Below are 20,759 nucleotides of genomic sequence, written 5' to 3'. Positions count from 1 at the left end.
AGTACAGGTAGGGTAGACAGAGTAGGTAGGGTAGACAGAGCAGGTAGGGTTGACGAAGCAGGTGAGTACAGGTAGGTTAGACAAAGCGGGTGAGTACAGGTTGGGTAGACAGAGCAGGTAGGGTAGACAGAGCAGGTGAGTACCGGTAGGGTAGACAGAGCAGGTGAGTTCAGGTAGGGTAGACAGAGCAGGTGGTTACTGGTAGGGTAGACAGAGCAGGTGAGTACAGGTAGGGTAGACAGAGCAGGTGAGTACAAGTAGGGTAGACAGAGCAGGTGAGTACAGGTAGGGTAGACAGAGCAGGTGAGCTCAGGTAGGGTAGACAGAGCAGGTGAGTTCAGGTGGTGTAGCCAGAGCAGGTAGGGTAGACAGAGAGGGTAGGGTAGACAGAGCAGGTGAGTACAGGTAGGGTAGACAGAGCAGTTGAGTACTGGTAGGGTAGACAGAGCAGTTGAGTACTGGTAGCGTAGACAGAGGAGGTGAGTACTGGTAGGGTAGATAGAGTAGGTGAGTACTGGTAGTGTAGACAGAGCAGGTAGGGTAGACAGAGCAGGTGAGTTCAGGTAGGGTAGACAAAGCAGGTGAGTACAAGTAGGGTAGACAGAGCAGGTGAGTACAGGTAGGGTAGACAAAGCAGGTGAGTTTAGGTAGGGTAGACAGAGCAGGTAGGGTAGACAGAGCAGGTGAGTACCGGTAGGGTAGACAGAGCAGGTGAGTTCAGGTAGGGTAGACAGAGCAGGTGGTTACTGGTAGGGTAGACAGAGCAGGTGAGTACAGGTAGGGTAGACAGAGCAGGTGAGTTTAGGTAGGGTAGACAGAGCAGGTAGGGTAGACAGAGCAGGTGAGTTCAGGTAGGGTAGACAGAGCAGGTGAGTTCAGGTGGGGTAGCCAGAGCAGGTAGGGTAGACAGAGAGGGTAGGGTAGACAGAGCAGGTGAGTACAGGTAGGGTAGACAGAGCAGGTGAGTACCGGTAGGGTAGACAGAGCAGGTGAGTACAGGTAGGGTAGACAGAGCAGGTGAGTACAGGTAGGGTAGACAGAGCAGGTAGGGTAGACAGAGCAGGTGAGTACAGGTAGGGTAGACAGAGTAGGTAGGGTAGACAGAGCAGGTAGGGTTGACAAGTCAGGTGAGTACAGGTGGGGTAGACAAAGCAGGTGAGTACAGGTAGGGTAGACAGAGCAGGTAGGGTAGACAGAGCAGGTGAGTACAGGTAAGGAATACAGAGCAGGTGAGTTCAGGCAGGGTAGACAGAGCAGGTGAGTACCGGTAGGGTAGACAGAGCAGGTGAGTACAGGTAGGGTAGACAGAGAAGGTGAGTTCAGGTAGGGTAGATAGAGCAGGTGAGTACATGTAGGGTAGACAGAGCAGGTGAGTACAGGTAGGGTAGACAGAGCAGGTGAGTACCGGTAGGGTAGACAGAGCAGGTGAGTACAGGTAGGGTAGACAGAGAAGGTGAGTTCAGGTAGGGTAGATACAGTGCCTTGCGAAAGTATTCGGCCCCCTTGAACTTTGCAACCTTTTGCCACATTTCAGGCTTCAAACATAAAGATTTAAAACTGTATTTTTTTGTGAAGAATCAACAACAAGTGGGACACAATCATGAAGTGGAACGACATTTATTGGATATTTCAAACTTTTTTAACAAATCAAAAACTGAAAAATTGGGCGTGCAAAATTATTCAGCCCCCTTAAGTTAATACTTTGTAGCGCCACCTTTTGCTGCGATTACAGCTGTAAGTCGCTTGGGGTATGTCTCTATCAGTTTTGCACATCGAGAGACTGACATTTTTTCCCATTCCTCCTTGCAAAACAGCTCGAGCTCAGTGAGGTTGGATGGAGAGCATTTGTGAACAGCAGTTTTCAGTTCTTTCCACAGATTCTCGATTGGATTCAGGTCTGGACTTTGACTTGGCCATTCTAACACCTGGATATGTTTATTTTTGAACCATTCCATTGTAGATTTTGCTTTATGTTTTGGATCATTGTCTTGTTGGAAGACAAATCTCCGTCCCAGTCTCAGGTCTTTTGCAGACTCCATCAGGTTTTCTTCCAGAATGGTCCTGTATTTGGCTCCATCCATCTTCCCATCAATTTTAACCATCTTCCCTGTCCCTGCTGAAGAAAAGCATGCCCAAACCATGATGCTGCCACCACCATGTTTGACAGTGGGGATGGTGTGTTCATGGTGATGAGCTGTGTTGCTTTTATGCCAAACATAACGTTTTGCATTGTTGCCAAAAAGATCAATTTTGGTTTCATCTGACCAGAGCACCTTCTTCCACATGTTTGGTGTGTCTCCCAGGTGGCTTGTGGCAAACTCTAAACAACACTTTTTATGGATATCTTTAAGAAATGGCTTTCTTCTTGCTACTCTTCCATAAAGGCCAGATTTGTGCAATATACGACTGATTGTTGTCCTATGGACAGAGTCTCCCACCTCAGCTGTAGGTCTCTGCAGTTCATCCAGAGTGATCATGGGCCTCTTGGCTGCATCTCTGATCAGTCTTCTCCTTGTATGAGCTGAAAGTTTAGAGGGACGGCCAGGTCTTGGTAGATTTGCAGTGGTCTGATACTCCTTCCCTTTCAATATTATCGCTTGCACAGTGCTCCTTGGGATGTTTAAAGCTTGAAATCTTTTTGTATCCAAATCCGGCTTTAAACTTCTTCACAACAGTATCTCGGACCTGCCTGGTGTGTTCCTTGTTCTTCATGATGCTCTCTGCGCTTTTAACGGGCCTCTGAGACTATCACAGTGCAGGTGCACTTATACGGAGACTTGATTACACACAGGTGGATTGTATTTATCATCATTAGTCATTTAGGTCAACATTGGATCATTCAGAGATCCTCACTGAACTTCTGGAGAGAGTTTGCTGCACTGAAAGTAAAGGGGCTGAATAATTTTGCACTGCCAATTTTTCAGTTTTTGATTTGTTAAAAAAGTTTGAAATATCCAATAAATGTCGTTCCACTTCATGATTGTGTCCCACTTGTTGTTGATTCTTCACAAAAAAATACAGTTTTATATCTTTATGTTTGAAGCCTGAAATGTGGCAAAAGGTCGCAAAGTTCAAGGGAGCCGAATACTTTCGCAAGGCACTGTAGAGCAGGTGAGTACAGGTAGGGTAGACAGAGGAGGTAGGGTAGACAGAGCAGGTGAGTACCGGTAGGGTATACAGAGCAGGTGAGTACTGGTAGGGTTGACAGAGCAGGTGGGGTAGACAGAGATGGTGGGGTAGACAGAGCAGTTGAGTACAGGTAGGGTAGATAGAACAGGTGAGTACAGGTGGGGTAGACAGAGCAGGTGAGTGCTGGTAGGGTAGACAGAGCAGGTAGGGTAGACAGAGCAGTTGAGTACAGGCAGGGTAGATAGAACAGGTGAGTACAGGTGGGGTAGACAGAGCAGGTGAGTACTGGTAGGGTAGACAGAGCAGGTGAGTACTGGTAGGGTAGACAGAGCATGTGGGGTAGACAGACTACATATACACACACACACACACACACACACTCACACACACTCACACTCACACTCACACTCACACTCACACACACACACTCACACTCACACTCACACTCACACTAGAAAGAAACGCAATTATTGTTTTTCTTTAACTCTGCTGAACCTTTGAATTTCAAAACAACTACTTTTACAACTCTAAATGTTACGTTGCAGATGGTCAGTAACATGAGATGGGTCTATTGTTCTGTTAGTTAGTTCTCCTGTAGACTTTAGACGTATTGGGGCTGAGGGGCGAGGCCTGCCTGACTGATTCCCTAAACAGTGGTTAGCACAGATCTGTTTTTTTAACAGTGGAAAAGACGATTGTTTGCTTTTTTCCCGGCTGCAAGGCTTTGATCCCAGAGGACTCTGGGTAATAACAGGCCCAGGATAATGACTGACAAAAACAGCTTCATACGCTGCCGCCATCGCAATGCATGCTGGGTACTCAGAGCGCCCAGAGGTGCCCCAACAGCAGCATCTGTCTCTCTATCCAACGTGAACGCTTCTCTTTCTCTCTCTCTCTCACTCTTTCTCTATCTCTCTCCCCTCTCTCTCTTCCCCAATCTCGCTCTCGTCTCTCTCTCACTCTCTTCTTTCTTTACCTCCCTCTGTCCCTCACGCTCTCTTCTCTCTTCCCCCTCCACTTTATCTCTCTCGCTTTATTCTCTCCTCTCGCTCTCTCGCTCTCGCTTTCGCTCTCGCTCTCTCTCCCTCGCTCCCGCTTTTCCCCGCTCTCTCTCTCTCTCTCTCGCGCTCTCTCTCCCTCGCTCCCTCTTTTCCCCCCGCTCTCTCTCTCTCGCTCTCTCTCTCTCTCTCTCTCTCTCTCCCTCCTCCTCTTTATTTCTCTCTGTGGTGAGGTCTTGTAGAAACAATAAATGTGGCCAGACTAGTTTGTCTCTACACCTGTTTGATGCCGTGCCAGGAGACTCTTTGTGTTTCTACTACACCCTAATTTCACCTCCTTACCGTATCCCTGAGTCAGCCAGCCAGAGTGTGTGAGATGTCGACATTCTGCCAGCTGTTCTGTCAACTCTGATTGTGTTGGTTTCATCTCACCAGTGTCACACTTTATTCTCAACACTAATCTCTAGTGGACAGACTGAAAGATTTTAGTTCTGGGTTTATCTCCTCCATGTAGACCTGTAGTTTACAGTTCTGGGTTTATCTCGGTGTAGACCTGTAGTTTACAGTTCTGGGTTTATCTCCTCTGGGTAGACCTGTAGTTTACAGTTCTCGGTTTATCTCCTCTGTGTAGACCTGTAGTTTACAGTTCTGGGTTTATCTCCTCTGTGTAGAAATGTAGTTTACGGTTCTGGGTTTATCTCCTCTGTGTAGATCTGTAGTTTACAGTTCTGGGTTTATCTCCTCTGTGTAGACCTGTAGTACAGTTCTGGGTTCATGTCCTCTGTGTAGACCTGTAGTTTACAGTTCTGGGTTTATCTCCTCTGTGTAGACCTGTAGTTTACAGTTCTGGGTTTATCTCTTCTGTGTAGACCTGTAGTTTACTGTTCTTGGTTTATCTCTGTGTAGACCTGTAGTTTACAGTTCTGGGTTTATCTCGGTGTAGACCTGTAGTTTACAGTTCTGTGTTTATCTCCTCTGTGCAGACCTGTATTTTACAGTTCTCGGTTTATCTCCTCTGTGTAGACCTGTAGTTTACAGTTCTGGGTTTATCTCCTCTGTGTAGAAATGTAGTTTACAGTTCTGGGTTTATCTCCTCTGTGTAGACCTGTAGTTTACAGTTCTGGGTTTATCTCCTCTGCGTAGACCTGTAGTACAGTTCTGGGTTTATGTCCTCTGTGTAGACCTGTAGTTTACAGTTCTGGGTTTATCTCCTCTGTGTAGACCTGTAGTTTACTGTTCTGGGTTTATCTCTTCTGTGTAGACCTGTAGTTTACTGTTCTTGGTTTATCTCTGTGTAGACCTGTAGTTTACAGTTCTGGGTTTTTCTCGGTGTAGACCTGTATTTTACAGTTCTGGGTTTATCTCGGTGTAGACCTGTAGTTTACAGTTCTGGATTTATCTCCTCTGTGTAGACCTGTAGTTTACAGTTCTGGTATTTATCTCCTCTGTGTAGACCTGTAGTTTACAGTTCTGGGTTTATCTCTGTGTAGATCTGTAGTTTGCAGTTCTGGGGTTATCTCTTCTGTGTAGACCTGTAGTTTACAGTTCTGGGTTTATCTCGGTGTAGACCTGTAGTTTACAGTTCTGGGTTTATCTCCTCTGTGTAGATCTGTAGTTTACATTTCTGGGTTTATCTCCTTGTAGACCTGTAGTTTACAGTTCTGAGTTTATCTCCTCTGTGTATACCTGTAGTTTACAGTTCTGGATTTATCTCCTCTGTGTAGACCTGTAGTTTACAGTTCTGGGTTTATCGCTTCTGTGCAGACCTGTAGTTTACAGTTCTGGGTTTATGTCCTCTGTGTAGACCTGTAGTTTACAGTTCTGGGTTTATCTCCTCTGCGTAGACCTGTAGTACAGTTCTGGGTTTATGTCCTCTGTGTAGACCTGTAGTTTACAGTTCTGGGTTTATCTCTGTGTAGACCTGTAGTTTACAGTTCTGGGTTTATCTCCTCCGTGTAGACCTGTCGTTTACAGTTCTGGGTTTATCTCTTCTGTGTAGACCTGTAGTTTACAGTTCTTGGTTTAACTCCTCTGTGTAGACCTGTAGTTTACAGTTCTGGGTTTATCTTTGTGTAGACCTGTAGTTTACAGTAGTTGACCTCTAACTGTATCCTGGTGAGAGTAGAACAGAACAGAGCAGAACAAAACATAGTTAAACAGAACAGAGTAGAACAGAACAGAGTAGAGTGGAACAGAACAGAACAGAGCGGAACAGAGCTAACTAACAGAACATTTCTCATTAGATCATCTGTGAGTCTGAAAGTTCATCAGTCAAGTCAAACACCAAATTCGGAAGTGAGGTTCAAGAGTTTAGACAACCTAGCCTCTGCTTTCATTTAGCCTCATGAAGCTTGATCATGCTCTTCATCACAGTGGGATGCAGTATACACACTCACACTCACACTCACACACATCCCTCACCTCAACTCAGTAAACAACTATGTCTGTTCCAGCAGCAGTCAGCCAGTCAGTCAGCTAGTCTGCCAGCCAGCCAGTCAGTCAGCCAGCCAGTCAGCCAGCCAGCCAGCTAGTCAGTCAACCAGTCAGCTAGTCAGCCAGTCAGTCAGTCAGCCAGCCAGCCAGCCAGCCAGCCAGTCAGTCAGTTAGCCAGTCAGTCAGCCAGCCAGCCAGCCAGTCAGTCAGTTAGCCAGTCAGTCATTCAGTCAGGGGTTTATTAAACAATTAGAGCTGTATTCCCAGAGGAAAAATCCCCTTCTATTATAGAACAGTCTAACAGATCTGGAACAATCACCTTCTATTCTAGAACAGTCTAACAGATCTGGAACAATCACCTTCTATTCTAGAACAGTCTTACAGATCTGGAACAATCACCTTCTAATCTAGAACAGTCTTACAGGTCTGGAACAATCACCTTCTAATCTAGAACAGTCTTAAATATCTGGAACAATCACCTTCTAATCTAGAACAGTCTTACAGATCTGGAACAATCACATTCTATTCTAGAACAGTCTTACAGATCTGGAACAATCACCTTCTAATCTAGAACAGTCTTACAGATCTGGAACAATCACCTTCTATTCTAGAACAGTCTTATAGATCTGGAACAATCACCTTCTAATCTAGAACAGTCTTACAGATCTGGAACAATCACCTTCTAATCTAGAACAGTCTTACAGATCTGGAACAATCACCTTCTAATCTAGAACAGTCTTACAGATCTGGAACAATCACCTTTTATTCTAGAACAGTCTAACAGATCTGGAACAATCACCTTCTATTCTAGAACAGTCTAACAGATCTGGAACAATCACCTTCTATTCTAGAACAGTCTAACAGATCTGGAACAATCACCTTATATTCTAGAACAGTCTAAGGGATCTGGTGGGTGGAGGCCAGAGGAAGTTTAAAGACTCTAATTGACATCACATGTTATGTGACGCTGGCGACAATCCGGCTTCGCTATTACTTCTCCCCATAAACACAGCCACACACACACCTACTCCTTCTCAGCAGACATGGTGACACGGAAGACGCCGTGTAATTTATGATAAGAGCAGCATGGTGTGCGTGTGGCTCCTATTCTTCTGATACTCTCTGGGCCCATGTTCACCACAGCCAGTTAATGGTGAAGCTGAGAAAGAGGGAGGGAGGGAGGGTGGATCAAAGTGGTTCCACATGGGCCCCTCCTCAGTCATCCACATTGCTCTTTATGTGCTGCAATATGCACACACACACACACAGAGAGAGAGAGAGAGAGATTAACATGCAGAGACAAAAACACATGACAGCATAGACACACACACACACCCATACAGAACAGACACACATACAGATTACACACACACACCCATACAGAACACACACACATACATATTACACACACACATGCAGATTACACACACACACCCATACAGAACACACACACACAGAGAGAGAGAGAGAGAGAGACATTAACATGCAAAGACAAAAACACATGACAGCATAGACACACACACACACCCATACAGAATACACACACACACCCATACAGAACACACACACATACATATTACACACACACACCCATACAGAACACACACACATACATATTACACACACACCCATACAGAACACACACACACACACAGAGAGAGAGAGAGACATTAACATGCAGAGACAAAAACACACAACACCATAGACATGCGCGCACACACACACACATACAGACTACACACACACACACACACACACACACATATATACAGATTACACACACACACACCCATACAGAACACACACACACATTCAGATTACACACACACATACATACATATTACACACACATACAGAACACACACACATTCATACACAGTTCCCAGCAAACCAAAACATCCCTCAAACACATTGAATCTGTTCTTTAAAGGTTCCCAGAATGTTCCCTTAGGTTGTGGGAACAGTGTGATGATGTCACAAAAGATGTGTTCTCAAAACCTGTTCAGTTGTGCGGATGATTCTACAATGTTTCTTTTAGGGTGAAAAAAACAACATTCACCTGATGTCACAAGAACGTTCCGGAACACGTTTAATTTCTTCAGTCTAATAACATTCAGGACACAGAACCCAGTTTCTGAGTTACTCAAATGTTTGCGTCCTCTTCGAATGCTGTGTACTGTTACACTGTATTTTAGGATTGTCTTCATGTGTTGAAAGTTGGATATTCCTCTAAATAACTAGTATTCTTGTGTATTCATATACTTCTTAAATAGAACTCAGAACCTTCCAACTAAATAAGGAAACAATTTGATTTGAATCAAAACACAAATTTTAAAACCCTTAAAAATGATGATAAATAATAAATATACAAAAAAACAAATTCCCGTTCAATGCAATAATCTTTTTATTGATAACATTTTCTGTGCTGTCTTCTTCAACAGGATCTTAATTTAGCCCCTTCAAGAACGCAAATACAGTTTGAATATAAACATACTTTTTTTTTTGCGTTGTTTGTAACTTTTTTTAAACTTATTTTGTATATAATGTTGCTGCTACCGTCTCTTATGACAGAAAATAACTTCTGGACATCAGAACACCGATTACTCACCTCGAACTGGAAGAAGCTTTTTTTTTTTTTTGAGTTCAACGAGAAGGATATACTGCTTTCCTGGGACAGGCCCAAATCCCTGTCATTTGCGTGAAGAAAAGATGGAGGAAAAGAGGACGCAGGCTGCCTTCTGAGAATCTGTAGACGAGCGAGTTAACTCCCACTGCCATCAATTCTACTGGCTAACGTGCAATCATTGGAAAATAAAATTGATGACTTATGATTACTATTATCCTACCAACGGGACATTAAGAACTGTAACATCTTATGTTTCACCGAGTCGTGGCTGAACGACATAACGGATAATATAGAGCTGACGGGATTTTAAATTCACCGGCAGAACAGAGAAGCTACGTCTGGTAAGACGAGGGATGGGGTTGTGTGTCTATTTGTCAATAACAGCCGGTGCGCAATGTCTAATATTAAAGAAGTCTCGAGGTATTGCTCGCCTGAGGTAGAGTACCTCATGATAAGCTGTAGACCACACTATCTACCAAGAGAGTTCTCATCTGTATTATTCGTAGCCGTCTATTTACCACCACAGAACAAAGCTGGCATTAAGACCGCTCTCAACCAACTCTATAAGACCATAAGCAAACAAGAAAATCCAGAAGCGGCGCTCCTAGTGGCCGGAGACTTTAATGCAGGCAAACTAATGCAGGCAAACTTTTACCACATTTTTACCAGCATGTCACATGTGCAACCAGAGGACTAAAAACTCTGGACCACCTTTACTCCACACAGAGATGCGTACAAAGCTCTCCACCGCCCTCAATTTGACAAATCTGACCATAATTTTAACTTTCCTGATTCCTGCTTGCAAGCAAAAACTAATGCAGAAAGTACCAGTGACTCGCTCAATACGGAAATGGTCAGATGACGCAGATGCTACACTACAGGACTGTTTTGCTAGCACAGACTGGAATGTTCCGGGATTCATCCTATGGCATTGAGCCATCGGCTTCATCAATAAGTGCATTGATGACGTCGTCCCCACAGTGACCGTACTTACATATCCCAACCAGAAGCAATGGATTACAGGTAGCATCCGCACTGAGCTAAAGGCTAGAGCTGCCGCTTTCAAGGAGCGGGACACTAATCCAGACGCTTATAAGAAATCCCCCTATGCCCTCAGACGAACCATCAAACAAGCAAAGTGTCAATACAGGATTAAGATTGAATCCTACTACACCGGCTCCGATGCTCGTCAGATGTGGCAGGGCTTGAAAACTATTACGGACTACAAAGGGAAACCCAGCCGCGAGCTGCCCTATGATGCAAGCCTACCAGATGAGCTGAATGCCTTTTATGCTCGCTTCGAGGCAAGCAACACTGAAGCATGCATGAGAACACCAGCTTTTCTGGATGACTGTGTGATAACACTCTCGGTAGCCGATGTGAACACAATCTTTAAACAGGTCAACATTCACAAAGCCGCGGGGCAAGACAGATTACCAGGACGTGTACTCAAAACATGCGCGGATCAAATGTCACGTGTCTTCACTGACATTTTCAACCTCTCCCTGTCTGAGTCTGTAATACCTACATGTTTCAAGCAGACCACCATAGTCCCTGTGCCCAAGGAAGCGAAGGTAACCTGCCTATATGATTACAACCTCTTAGCACTCACGTCTGTAGCCATGAAGTGCTTTGAAAGGCTGGTCATGGCTCACATCAACAACATCCTCCTGGATACCCTAGACCCACTCCAATTCACATACCGCCCCAATAGATCCACAGATGACACAATCTTAATCGCACTCACACTGCCCTTTCCCACCTGGAGAATGCTGTTCATTGACTACAGCTCAGCATTCAACACCATAGTGCCCACAAAGTTCATCACTAAGCTAAGAACCCTGGGACTAAACACCTCCCTCTGCAACTGGAACCTGGACTTCCTGACGGGCCGCCCCCAAGTGGTAAGGGTAGGCAACAACACGTCTGCCATGCTTATCTTCAACACAGGGGCCACTCAGGGGTGTGTACTAAGTCCCCTCCTGTACTCCCTGTTCACCCACGTCTGCGTGGTCAAACACAACTCCAACACCATCATTAAGTTTGCTGACGACACAACAGTGGTAGGCCTGATCACCGACAACGATGAGACAGCCTATAGTGAGGAGGTCAGAGAACTGGCAGTGTGGTGCTAGGACAACAACCTCTCCCTCAATGTGATCAAGACAAAGGAGATGATCGTGAACTACAGGAAAAGGCGGGCCAAACAGGCCCCCATTCACATCGACGGGGCTGTAGTGGAGCGGGTCGAGGTTTATTTGTCAATAACAGCCGGTGCGCAATGTCTAATATTAAAGAAGTCTCGAGGTATTGCTCGCCTGAGGTAGAGTACCTCATGATAAGCTGTAGACCACACTATCTACCAAGAGAGTTCTCATCTGTATTATTCGTAGCCGTCTGTTTACCACCACAGAACAAAGCTGGCATTAAGACCGCTCTCAACCAACTCTATAAGACCATAAGCAAACAAGAAAATCCAGAAGCGGCGCTCCTAGTGGCCGGAGACTTTAATGCAGGCAAACTAATGCAGGCAAACTTTTACCACATTTTTACCAGCATGTCACATGTGCAACCAGAGGACTAAAAACTCTGGACCACCTTTACTCCACACAGAGATGCGTACAAAGCTCTCCACCGCCCTCAATTTGACAAATCTGACCATAATTTTAACTTTCCTGATTCCTGCTTGCAAGCAAAAACTAATGCAGAAAGTACCAGTGACTCGCTCAATACGGAAATGGTCAGATGACGCAGATGCTACACTACAGGACTGTTTTGCTAGCACAGACTGGAATGTTCCGGGATTCATCCTATGGCATTGAGCCATCGGCTTCATCAATAAGTGCATTGATGACGTCGTCCCCACAGTGACCGTACTTACATATCCCAACCAGAAGCAATGGATTACAGGTAGCATCCGCACTGAGCTAAAGGCTAGAGCTGCCGCTTTCAAGGAGCGGGACACTAATCCAGACGCTTATAAGAAATCCCCCTATGCCCTCAGACGAACCATCAAACAAGCAAAGTGTCAATACAGGATTAAGATTGAATCCTACTACACCGGCTCCGATGCTCGTCAGATGTGGCAGGGCTTGAAAACTATTACGGACTACAAAGGGAAACCCAGCCGCGAGCTGCCCTATGATGCAAGCCTACCAGATGAGCTGAATGCCTTTTATGCTCGCTTCGAGGCAAGCAACACTGAAGCATGCATGAGAACACCAGCTTTTCTGGATGACTGTGTGATAACACTCTCGGTAGCCGATGTGAACACAATCTTTAAACAGGTCAACATTCACAAAGCCGCGGGGCAAGACAGATTACCAGGACGTGTACTCAAAACATGCGCGGATCAAATGTCACGTGTCTTCACTGACATTTTCAACCTCTCCCTGTCTGAGTCTGTAATACCTACATGTTTCAAGCAGACCACCATAGTCCCTGTGCCCAAGGAAGCGAAGGTAACCTGCCTATATGATTACAACCTCTTAGCACTCACGTCTGTAGCCATGAAGTGCTTTGAAAGGCTGGTCATGGCTCACATCAACAACATCCTCCTGGATACCCTAGACCCACTCCAATTCACATACCGCCCCAATAGATCCACAGATGACACAATCTTAATCGCACTCACACTGCCCTTTCCCACCTGGAGAATGCTGTTCATTGACTACAGCTCAGCATTCAACACCATAGTGCCCACAAAGTTCATCACTAAGCTAAGAACCCTGGGACTAAACACCTCCCTCTGCAACTGGAACCTGGACTTCCTGACGGGCCGCCCCCAAGTGGTAAGGGTAGGCAACAACACGTCTGCCATGCTTATCTTCAACACAGGGGCCACTCAGGGGTGTGTACTAAGTCCCCTCCTGTACTCCCTGTTCACCCACGTCTGCGTGGTCAAACACAACTCCAACACCATCATTAAGTTTGCTGACGACACAACAGTGGTAGGCCTGATCACCGACAACGATGAGACAGCCTATAGTGAGGAGGTCAGAGAACTGGCAGTGTGGTGCTAGGACAACAACCTCTCCCTCAATGTGATCAAGACAAAGGAGATGATCGTGAACTACAGGAAAAGGCGGGCCAAACAGGCCCCCATTCACATCGACGGGGCTGTAGTGGAGCGGGTCGAGGTTTATTTGTCAATAACAGCCGGTGCGCAATGTCTAATATTAAAGAAGTCTCGAGGTATTGCTCGCCTGAGGTAGAGTACCTCATGATAAGCTGTAGACCACACTATCTACCAAGAGAGTTCTCATCTGTATTATTCGTAGCCGTCTATTTACCACCACAGAACAAAGCTGGCATTAAGACCGCTCTCAACCAACTCTATAAGACCATAAGCAAACAAGAAAATCCAGAAGCGGCGCTCCTAGTGGCCGGAGACTTTAATGCAGGCAAACTAATGCAGGCAAACTTTTACCACATTTTTACCAGCATGTCACATGTGCAACCAGAGGACTAAAAACTCTGGACCACCTTTACTCCACACAGAGATGCGTACAAAGCTCTCCACCGCCCTCAATTTGACAAATCTGACCATAATTTTAACTTTCCTGATTCCTGCTTGCAAGCAAAAACTAATGCAGAAAGTACCAGTGACTCGCTCAATACGGAAATGGTCAGATGACGCAGATGCTACACTACAGGACTGTTTTGCTAGCACAGACTGGAATGTTCCGGGATTCATCCTATGGCATTGAGCCATCGGCTTCATCAATAAGTGCATTGATGACGTCGTCCCCACAGTGACCGTACTTACATATCCCAACCAGAAGCAATGGATTACAGGTAGCATCCGCACTGAGCTAAAGGCTAGAGCTGCCGCTTTCAAGGAGCGGGACACTAATCCAGACGCTTATAAGAAATCCCCCTATGCCCTCAGACGAACCATCAAACAAGCAAAGTGTCAATACAGGATTAAGATTGAATCCTACTACACCGGCTCCGATGCTCGTCAGATGTGGCAGGGCTTGAAAACTATTACGGACTACAAAGGGAAACCCAGCCGCGAGCTGCCCTATGATGCAAGCCTACCAGATGAGCTGAATGCCTTTTATGCTCGCTTCGAGGCAAGCAACACTGAAGCATGCATGAGAACACCAGCTTTTCTGGATGACTGTGTGATAACACTCTCGGTAGCCGATGTGAACACAATCTTTAAACAGGTCAACATTCACAAAGCCGCGGGGCAAGACAGATTACCAGGACGTGTACTCAAAACATGCGCGGATCAAATGTCACGTGTCTTCACTGACATTTTCAACCTCTCCCTGTCTGAGTCTGTAATACCTACATGTTTCAAGCAGACCACCATAGTCCCTGTGCCCAAGGAAACGAAGGTAACCTGCCTATATGATTACAACCTCTTAGCACTCACGTCTGTAGCCATGAAGTGCTTTGAAAGGCTGGTCATGGCTCACATCAACAACATCCTCCTGGATACCCTAGACCCACTCCAATTCACATACCGCCCCAATAGATCCACAGATGACACAATCTTAATCGCACTCACACTGCCCTTTCCCACCTGGAGAATGCTGTTCATTGACTACAGCTCAGCATTCAACACCATAGTGCCCACAAAGTTCATCACTAAGCTAAGAACCCTGGGACTAAACACCTCCCTCTGCAACTGGAACCTGGACTTCCTGACGGGCCGCCCCCAAGTGGTAAGGGTAGGCAACAACACGTCTGCCATGCTTATCTTCAACACAGGGGCCACTCAGGGGTGTGTACTAAGTCCCCTCCTGTACTCCCTGTTCACCCACGTCTGCGTGGTCAAACACAACTCCAACACCATCATTAAGTTTGCTGACGACACAACAGTGGTAGGCCTGATCACCGACAACGATGAGACAGCCTATAGTGAGGAGGTCAGAGAACTGGCAGTGTGGTGCTAGGACAACAACCTCTCCCTCAATGTGATCAAGACAAAGGAGATGATCGTGAACTACAGGAAAAGGCGGGCCAAACAGGCCCCCATTCACATCGACGGGGCTGTAGTGGAGCGGGTCGAGGGTTTCAAGTTCCTTGGTGTCCACATCACCAACAAACTATCATGGTCCAAACACACCAAGACAGTCGTGAAGAGGGTACGACAAAACCTTTTTCCCCTCAGGAGACTGAAAAGATTTACAAATGACCTCAACTAACCTCAACTAACACTGACTCGGTATCGGTACATAGCCTCGTTATATTTTACTTTAGTTAATTTGGTAAATATTTTTTTTAACTCTTCTTGAACTGCACTGTTGGTTAGGGGTTTGTAAGTAAAGCATTTTACAGTGAGGTCTACACCTGTTGTATTCGGCTCATGTGACAAATAAAGTTTGATTTGATTTAGTGTTGCAGAGCGTTAATGATCTGGCTGCAGATCTGGAGATCACATGTTCAATCCCACAGACATGTATTAACCATGTTTCAGTTACCATCTGGGTTAGTTATGTCTAAGAAGGCTGAAAAGGAAGCATGGAATTCCTGACTGACCATACTGCCATGGCGACCATGTTGCCATGGCGACCATACTGCCATAGGTATACTGAAAAAAATAAGCTTCCCTGGTGGAACAGAGGAAGAAAGACCTGGCTTGGGAACCAACGATTGCAGATTCAAATCGTCAATATATGAAGTTTAAAGGATACGGTTGTGTTTGTATGATTAAATGCTGTTCAGATGTCCTCTGAATGATATTAAAATGTCGTGTGTCTCTATACCACCTTGTTGTGGGCCTACAATACGGTCATCAAATGCATATCGCCATTCAATCTGGAGAACAATATAATGGGATGTATTTCAATCAGCTTTCTTATGCTTTAAGGAGCTAGAAATGTGCGTGCTGAGAATATTGTGGTAATGTTCCAGAAATGTTGTGGTAATGTTCCTGGAATGTTGTGGTAATGTTCCTGGAATGCTGTGGTAATGTTCCTGGAATGTTGTGGTAATGTTCCAGAAATGTTGTGGTAATGTTCCTGGAATGTTGTGGTAATGTTCCTGGAATGTTGTGGTAATGTTCCTGGAATGTTGTGGTAATGTTCCTGGAATGTTGTGGTAATGTTCCTGGAATGCTGTGGTAATGTTCCTGGAATGTTGTGGTAATGTTCCTGGAATGTTGTGGTAATGTTCCTGGAATGTTGTGGTAATGCTGTTTGATTCAGTGTCCTTTGTCTCTGCACAACCCTGTGTGGGTGAACCAGTGAGAGCTGGTCAAACTTTTAGCTTTTTGCCATTCTCAGTGCAGGTGGTACATAAAGCCCTGAAATCCTTAAATCAGAGAAAGCCTGCAGGTCCTGATCTTTTGGATCCCTGCTTTTTAAAAATGGCAGCTGATTTCATAGCTGAATCACTTACATATCTGTTCAATCTAACCCTGGATTGTAATGAAATTCCAAAGATCTGGAAATCAGCATTTGTCCTACCACTTTTAAAAGGGGGAGATCCAACTCTTTTAAATAATTATAAGCCAATCTCAAACCCCTGGTGAAAATACTTGAAACCCTTGTGAGTGAACAAAATAGTTTTTATTTACTAACTCAATTACAGCAGCCATGAAGGTTTTAATTATATCACTGAAGCCCTTGACAAAAACAGCACTGTGTCTCACTTTTTATTGATCTCTCTAAGGCTTTTGATACAGTTGATCATGCTATACTAAGGCAGAGATTGTCGAGTGTAGGTCTTTCAGAGCATGCAGTTGCATGGTTTGCTAACTATCTGTCCGATAGAACTCAGTGCACTCAATTTGATGGGCTTATGTCTGTTAAATTGTCTGTCTTTAATGGTGTGCCCCAAGGCTCTGTACTTGGTCCTGTCTTATTCACTATTTATATAAATGATTTAGACAAAAATGTCCAAAATGCGAAACTTCATTTTTATGCTGATGATACTGTTATTTACTGTTGTGCCTCGTCTCTTACAAAAGCTTTCCAGAACTTGCAAACTGCTTTTTATACTGTTCAACATACCTTGTGTCAATTGAAGCTTATCCTCAATACTGACAAAACTAAACTAATGGTGTTTTCTAATGCAAGAAATAGACCTCTGAACCTTTCACCTATTACTACCCGTCAGGGCAAGGAGATTGAGGTTGTAACCTCATATAAATATCTTCGAATTTTAATTGATGACGGCCTCTCTTTTAAATTGCATATTCAACAACTTGCAACATCAAAGGAGTGTTTTGTGCACCCTGATACAAACATTATCTGAATGTCAGCTAATATTTTTTGTGTTTTGGGAACCTATCTCCCCACAATGTTCCCATAACCTAACAAAATGTTTTAGGAAATTTTAAAGAACATAAAAATGTGTTCTGGGAACGTTCTTGTATTTTGCACCCTAAAATAAACTTTGTATAATCACAACTGGACAGCTTTTGTATTTTGGGGAAATGTATTTTGTGATGATCCCACCAGATTGTTCCCACAACATAAAGAAACATTCTGGGAACCTTTACAAGAACAGACAAAATACGTTCTGGGAACATTCTTGCAACATCAGGCAGATGTTTTGTACAAACATTGTACAATCATCATCACGAATGGACAGTTTTTGAGTTATGAGAACATTTGACGCAACCTAACGAATGTTCTGGGAACTTTCACTGAAGTAATTTTGGTTTGCTGGGAAAACATTACTGTGACATTGTGTTATTACATTCCCTGGAAACCTAATGAGAACGTTTGGGGAACGTTCTGTTGTAGTTGGTGCAGATGTTGTGCACAACATTTAAGGTGAATGTTAGGAGAACATTCCAAGGATAATTCATTTAAAACATTTTTAAAAATTCTAATAATTGTTGTCAAAAACATTCTTTGAATATTTTGGCGATGTTATCATCCTAATATTATATAATGTTAGATAAAACCCTAACTAGAAAGTATTGGGGAATTTTAGCTAATGTTCTGGGAATGTTCCCAGTTTGCTGGGTTATGAGGTCAGTTTCAACAGCTTCATTCACATCTGATAAAGAAGCCAATCATTTCTGTTCAAGGCTGTTTGTTTTAGAATGTTAAAACTCTGAACACAATGAGAACATGTTCAATAGCACGTTCTCTACCATTTAGGTTTGAAATGATACAATAAATATTATTTCATAGTTTGGGCTTGTTTGCTTCTGGCACAGCTCCCCAAAATAGATTGTAAAATAGATGTTCTTATCTTAATGGGACCACATTAATAGAGAATAAATACATCAATTGTTTTCCTTATGAAGGGAAGATAAAGACAAATTAATTAAACTAATTTCTCTGTCTCTCTCTCTCTCTCTCTCTATCCATCCCTCTCTCACTTTCCCTCCCTCCATCCATCCATCCATCTCTCTCTCTCTCTCTCTCTCTCTCTCTCTCTCTGTCTCTCTCTCTCGCTCTCTCTCTCTCTCTCTCTCTCTCTCTCTCTCTCTCTCTCTCTCTCTCTCTCTCTCTCTCTCTCTCTCTCTCTCTGTCTCTCTCTCTCTCTCTCTCTCTCTCTCTCTCTCTCTCTCTCTCTCTCTCTCTCTCTCTCTCTCTCTCTCTCTCTCTCGGTTCATCAGACCTCAGTCCGTTCCCAGGACAGTTTGATCGTCAGTTCCCGGGTCTCCCCTCTCTGACGGAGTCTCGTTTTTCCAGTCCCAGAATGCACTACCCCACCACCTTCACCTACACCCCTCCCGTCACCGCCGCCATGTCACTAGGCTCCGCCCACTACCACACCTACCTGCCCCCTCCCTACCCCGGTTCCGCCCAAAGTCAGAGTGGACCCTTCCAAACCAGCAGTACTCCCTATCTTTACTATGGAGCCTCCTCTGGGTCGTACCAGTTCTCCATGGTTCCCGGGGGGGACCGCTCACCCTCCAGGATGGTTCCTCCCTGCACCAGCGCCTCCACCGGCAGCTCCCTGGCTAACCCTAACCTGCCCAGCCAAGGTGGGGGAGAGGGGGCGGTGGAGGGGGATGGGAGTCACAGCAACTCCCCCACTGTACTCAACCCTGCTGGGGGGCGCATGGACGAAGCTGTCTGGAGACCCTACTGAGGAGGAGAGGAGGAGGAGTTGGAATAGATGAAGGAGGCGGAACACGAGGAGGAAGAAGAAGAGGAGGAAGATGAGAAGAAGAGGAGGATGATGAGAAGGAGGAAAGGAGAGGAGGCCCGAAGAAAGTAGGTGTGACAATGGAACTGATGTCATGGTTTTTAAAGCACAAATCCTTTTGAAAAGGGAGTTGTTGAGTTGCGATGAATAAACACCAGTGTCTCCTGCATCTGGAAATATACTCTGAGATAAAATGACAAAAGAAACAAAGGGAATGACTAGTATGGACCTGTCTGGAGGAATGTGCTGTGTGTGGCCAGACAGACAGACACTACAAAGGGAATGACTAGTATGGACCTGTCTGGAGGAATGTGCTGTGTGTGGCCAGACAGACAGACACTACAAAGGGAATGACTAGTATGGACCTGTCTGGAGGAATGTGCTGTGTGTGGCCAGACAGACAGACACTACAAAGGGAATGACTAGTATGGACCTGTCTGGAGGAATGTGCTGTGTGTGGCCAGACAGACAGACACTACAAAGGGAATGACTAGTATGGACCTGTCTGGAGGAATGTGCTGTGTGTGGCCAGACAGACAGACACTACAAAGGGAATGACTAGTATGGACCTGTCTGGAGGAATGTGCTGTGTGTGGCCAGACAGACAGACACTACAAAGGGAATGACTAGTATGGACCTGTCTGGAGGAATGTGCTGTGTGTGGCCAGACAGACAGACACTACAAAGGGAATGACTAGTATGGACCTGTCTGGAGGAATGTGCTGTGTGTGGCCAGAAGAGACAGACACTACAAAGGGAATGACTAGTATGGACCTGTCTGGAGGAATGTGCTGTGTGTGGCCAGACAGACAGACACTACAAAGGGATCTCGTCTCTTCTCAGCATCAATGAGACACAAACATGAACAATTATGGTAGACTGCCGGCCCCAGTGGAGAAGATTATTATAATACTAAAGTATTACCACATAGTAACCATAGTACTACAATACTACTATATAGTACTATACCATAGTACTACAATACTACTATATAGTACTATATCATAGTACTACAATACACTATATAGTACTATACCATAGTACTACAGTACTACTATATAGTACTATATCATAGTACTACAATACTACTATATAGTACTATACCATAGTACTACAATACTACTATATAGTACTATACCATAGTACTACAATACTACTATATAGTACTATATCATAGTACTACATACTCCAGTATCATCATCCACAGCCTACAAGACAATTATTCAGGCTATTTGTAGCAGACGGCTTGTTTTGGATTTCTATAAGGCTTTTAGCTGAGCATGTTATGTACTAGGACTATATAGCAGGACTATTTAACAGGACTATATAACAGGACTATATAACAGGACTATATAACAGGACTGTTTAACAGGACTATATAACAGGACTATATAACAGGACTACATAATAGGACTATATAACAGGACTATTCAACAGGACTATATAACAGGACTATATAACAGGACTATATAACAGGACTATATAACAGGACTATATAACAG

General features: G+C 44.6%; 1 protein-coding gene across 1 annotated transcript in view; it reads left to right on the top strand.

The window, feature by feature from the left end:
• Nucleotides 1–19,200, top strand: part of LOC139407923 (runt-related transcription factor 2-like) — a 176,665-nt gene extending 157,465 nt beyond the window's left edge. Inside the window, exons 7-8 of the mRNA XM_071151801.1 lie at nucleotides 10,752–10,760; nucleotides 18,722–19,200. Of these exons, the coding sequence (XP_071007902.1) occupies nucleotides 10,752–10,760; nucleotides 18,722–19,200 (488 nt within the window). The remainder of the gene's footprint in view (nucleotides 1–10,751; nucleotides 10,761–18,721) is intronic.
• The last annotated feature ends 1,559 nt before the right edge of the window (nucleotides 19,201–20,759 follow it).

Source organism: Oncorhynchus clarkii, chromosome 4 (genome assembly GCF_045791955.1).
Source record: "Oncorhynchus clarkii lewisi isolate Uvic-CL-2024 chromosome 4, UVic_Ocla_1.0, whole genome shotgun sequence".
Classification (NCBI taxonomy): Eukaryota; Metazoa; Chordata; class Actinopteri; order Salmoniformes; family Salmonidae; genus Oncorhynchus; species Oncorhynchus clarkii.
Note: the sequence above shows the minus strand (reverse complement) of the source record. Positions and strands in the feature narration are given on the sequence as shown.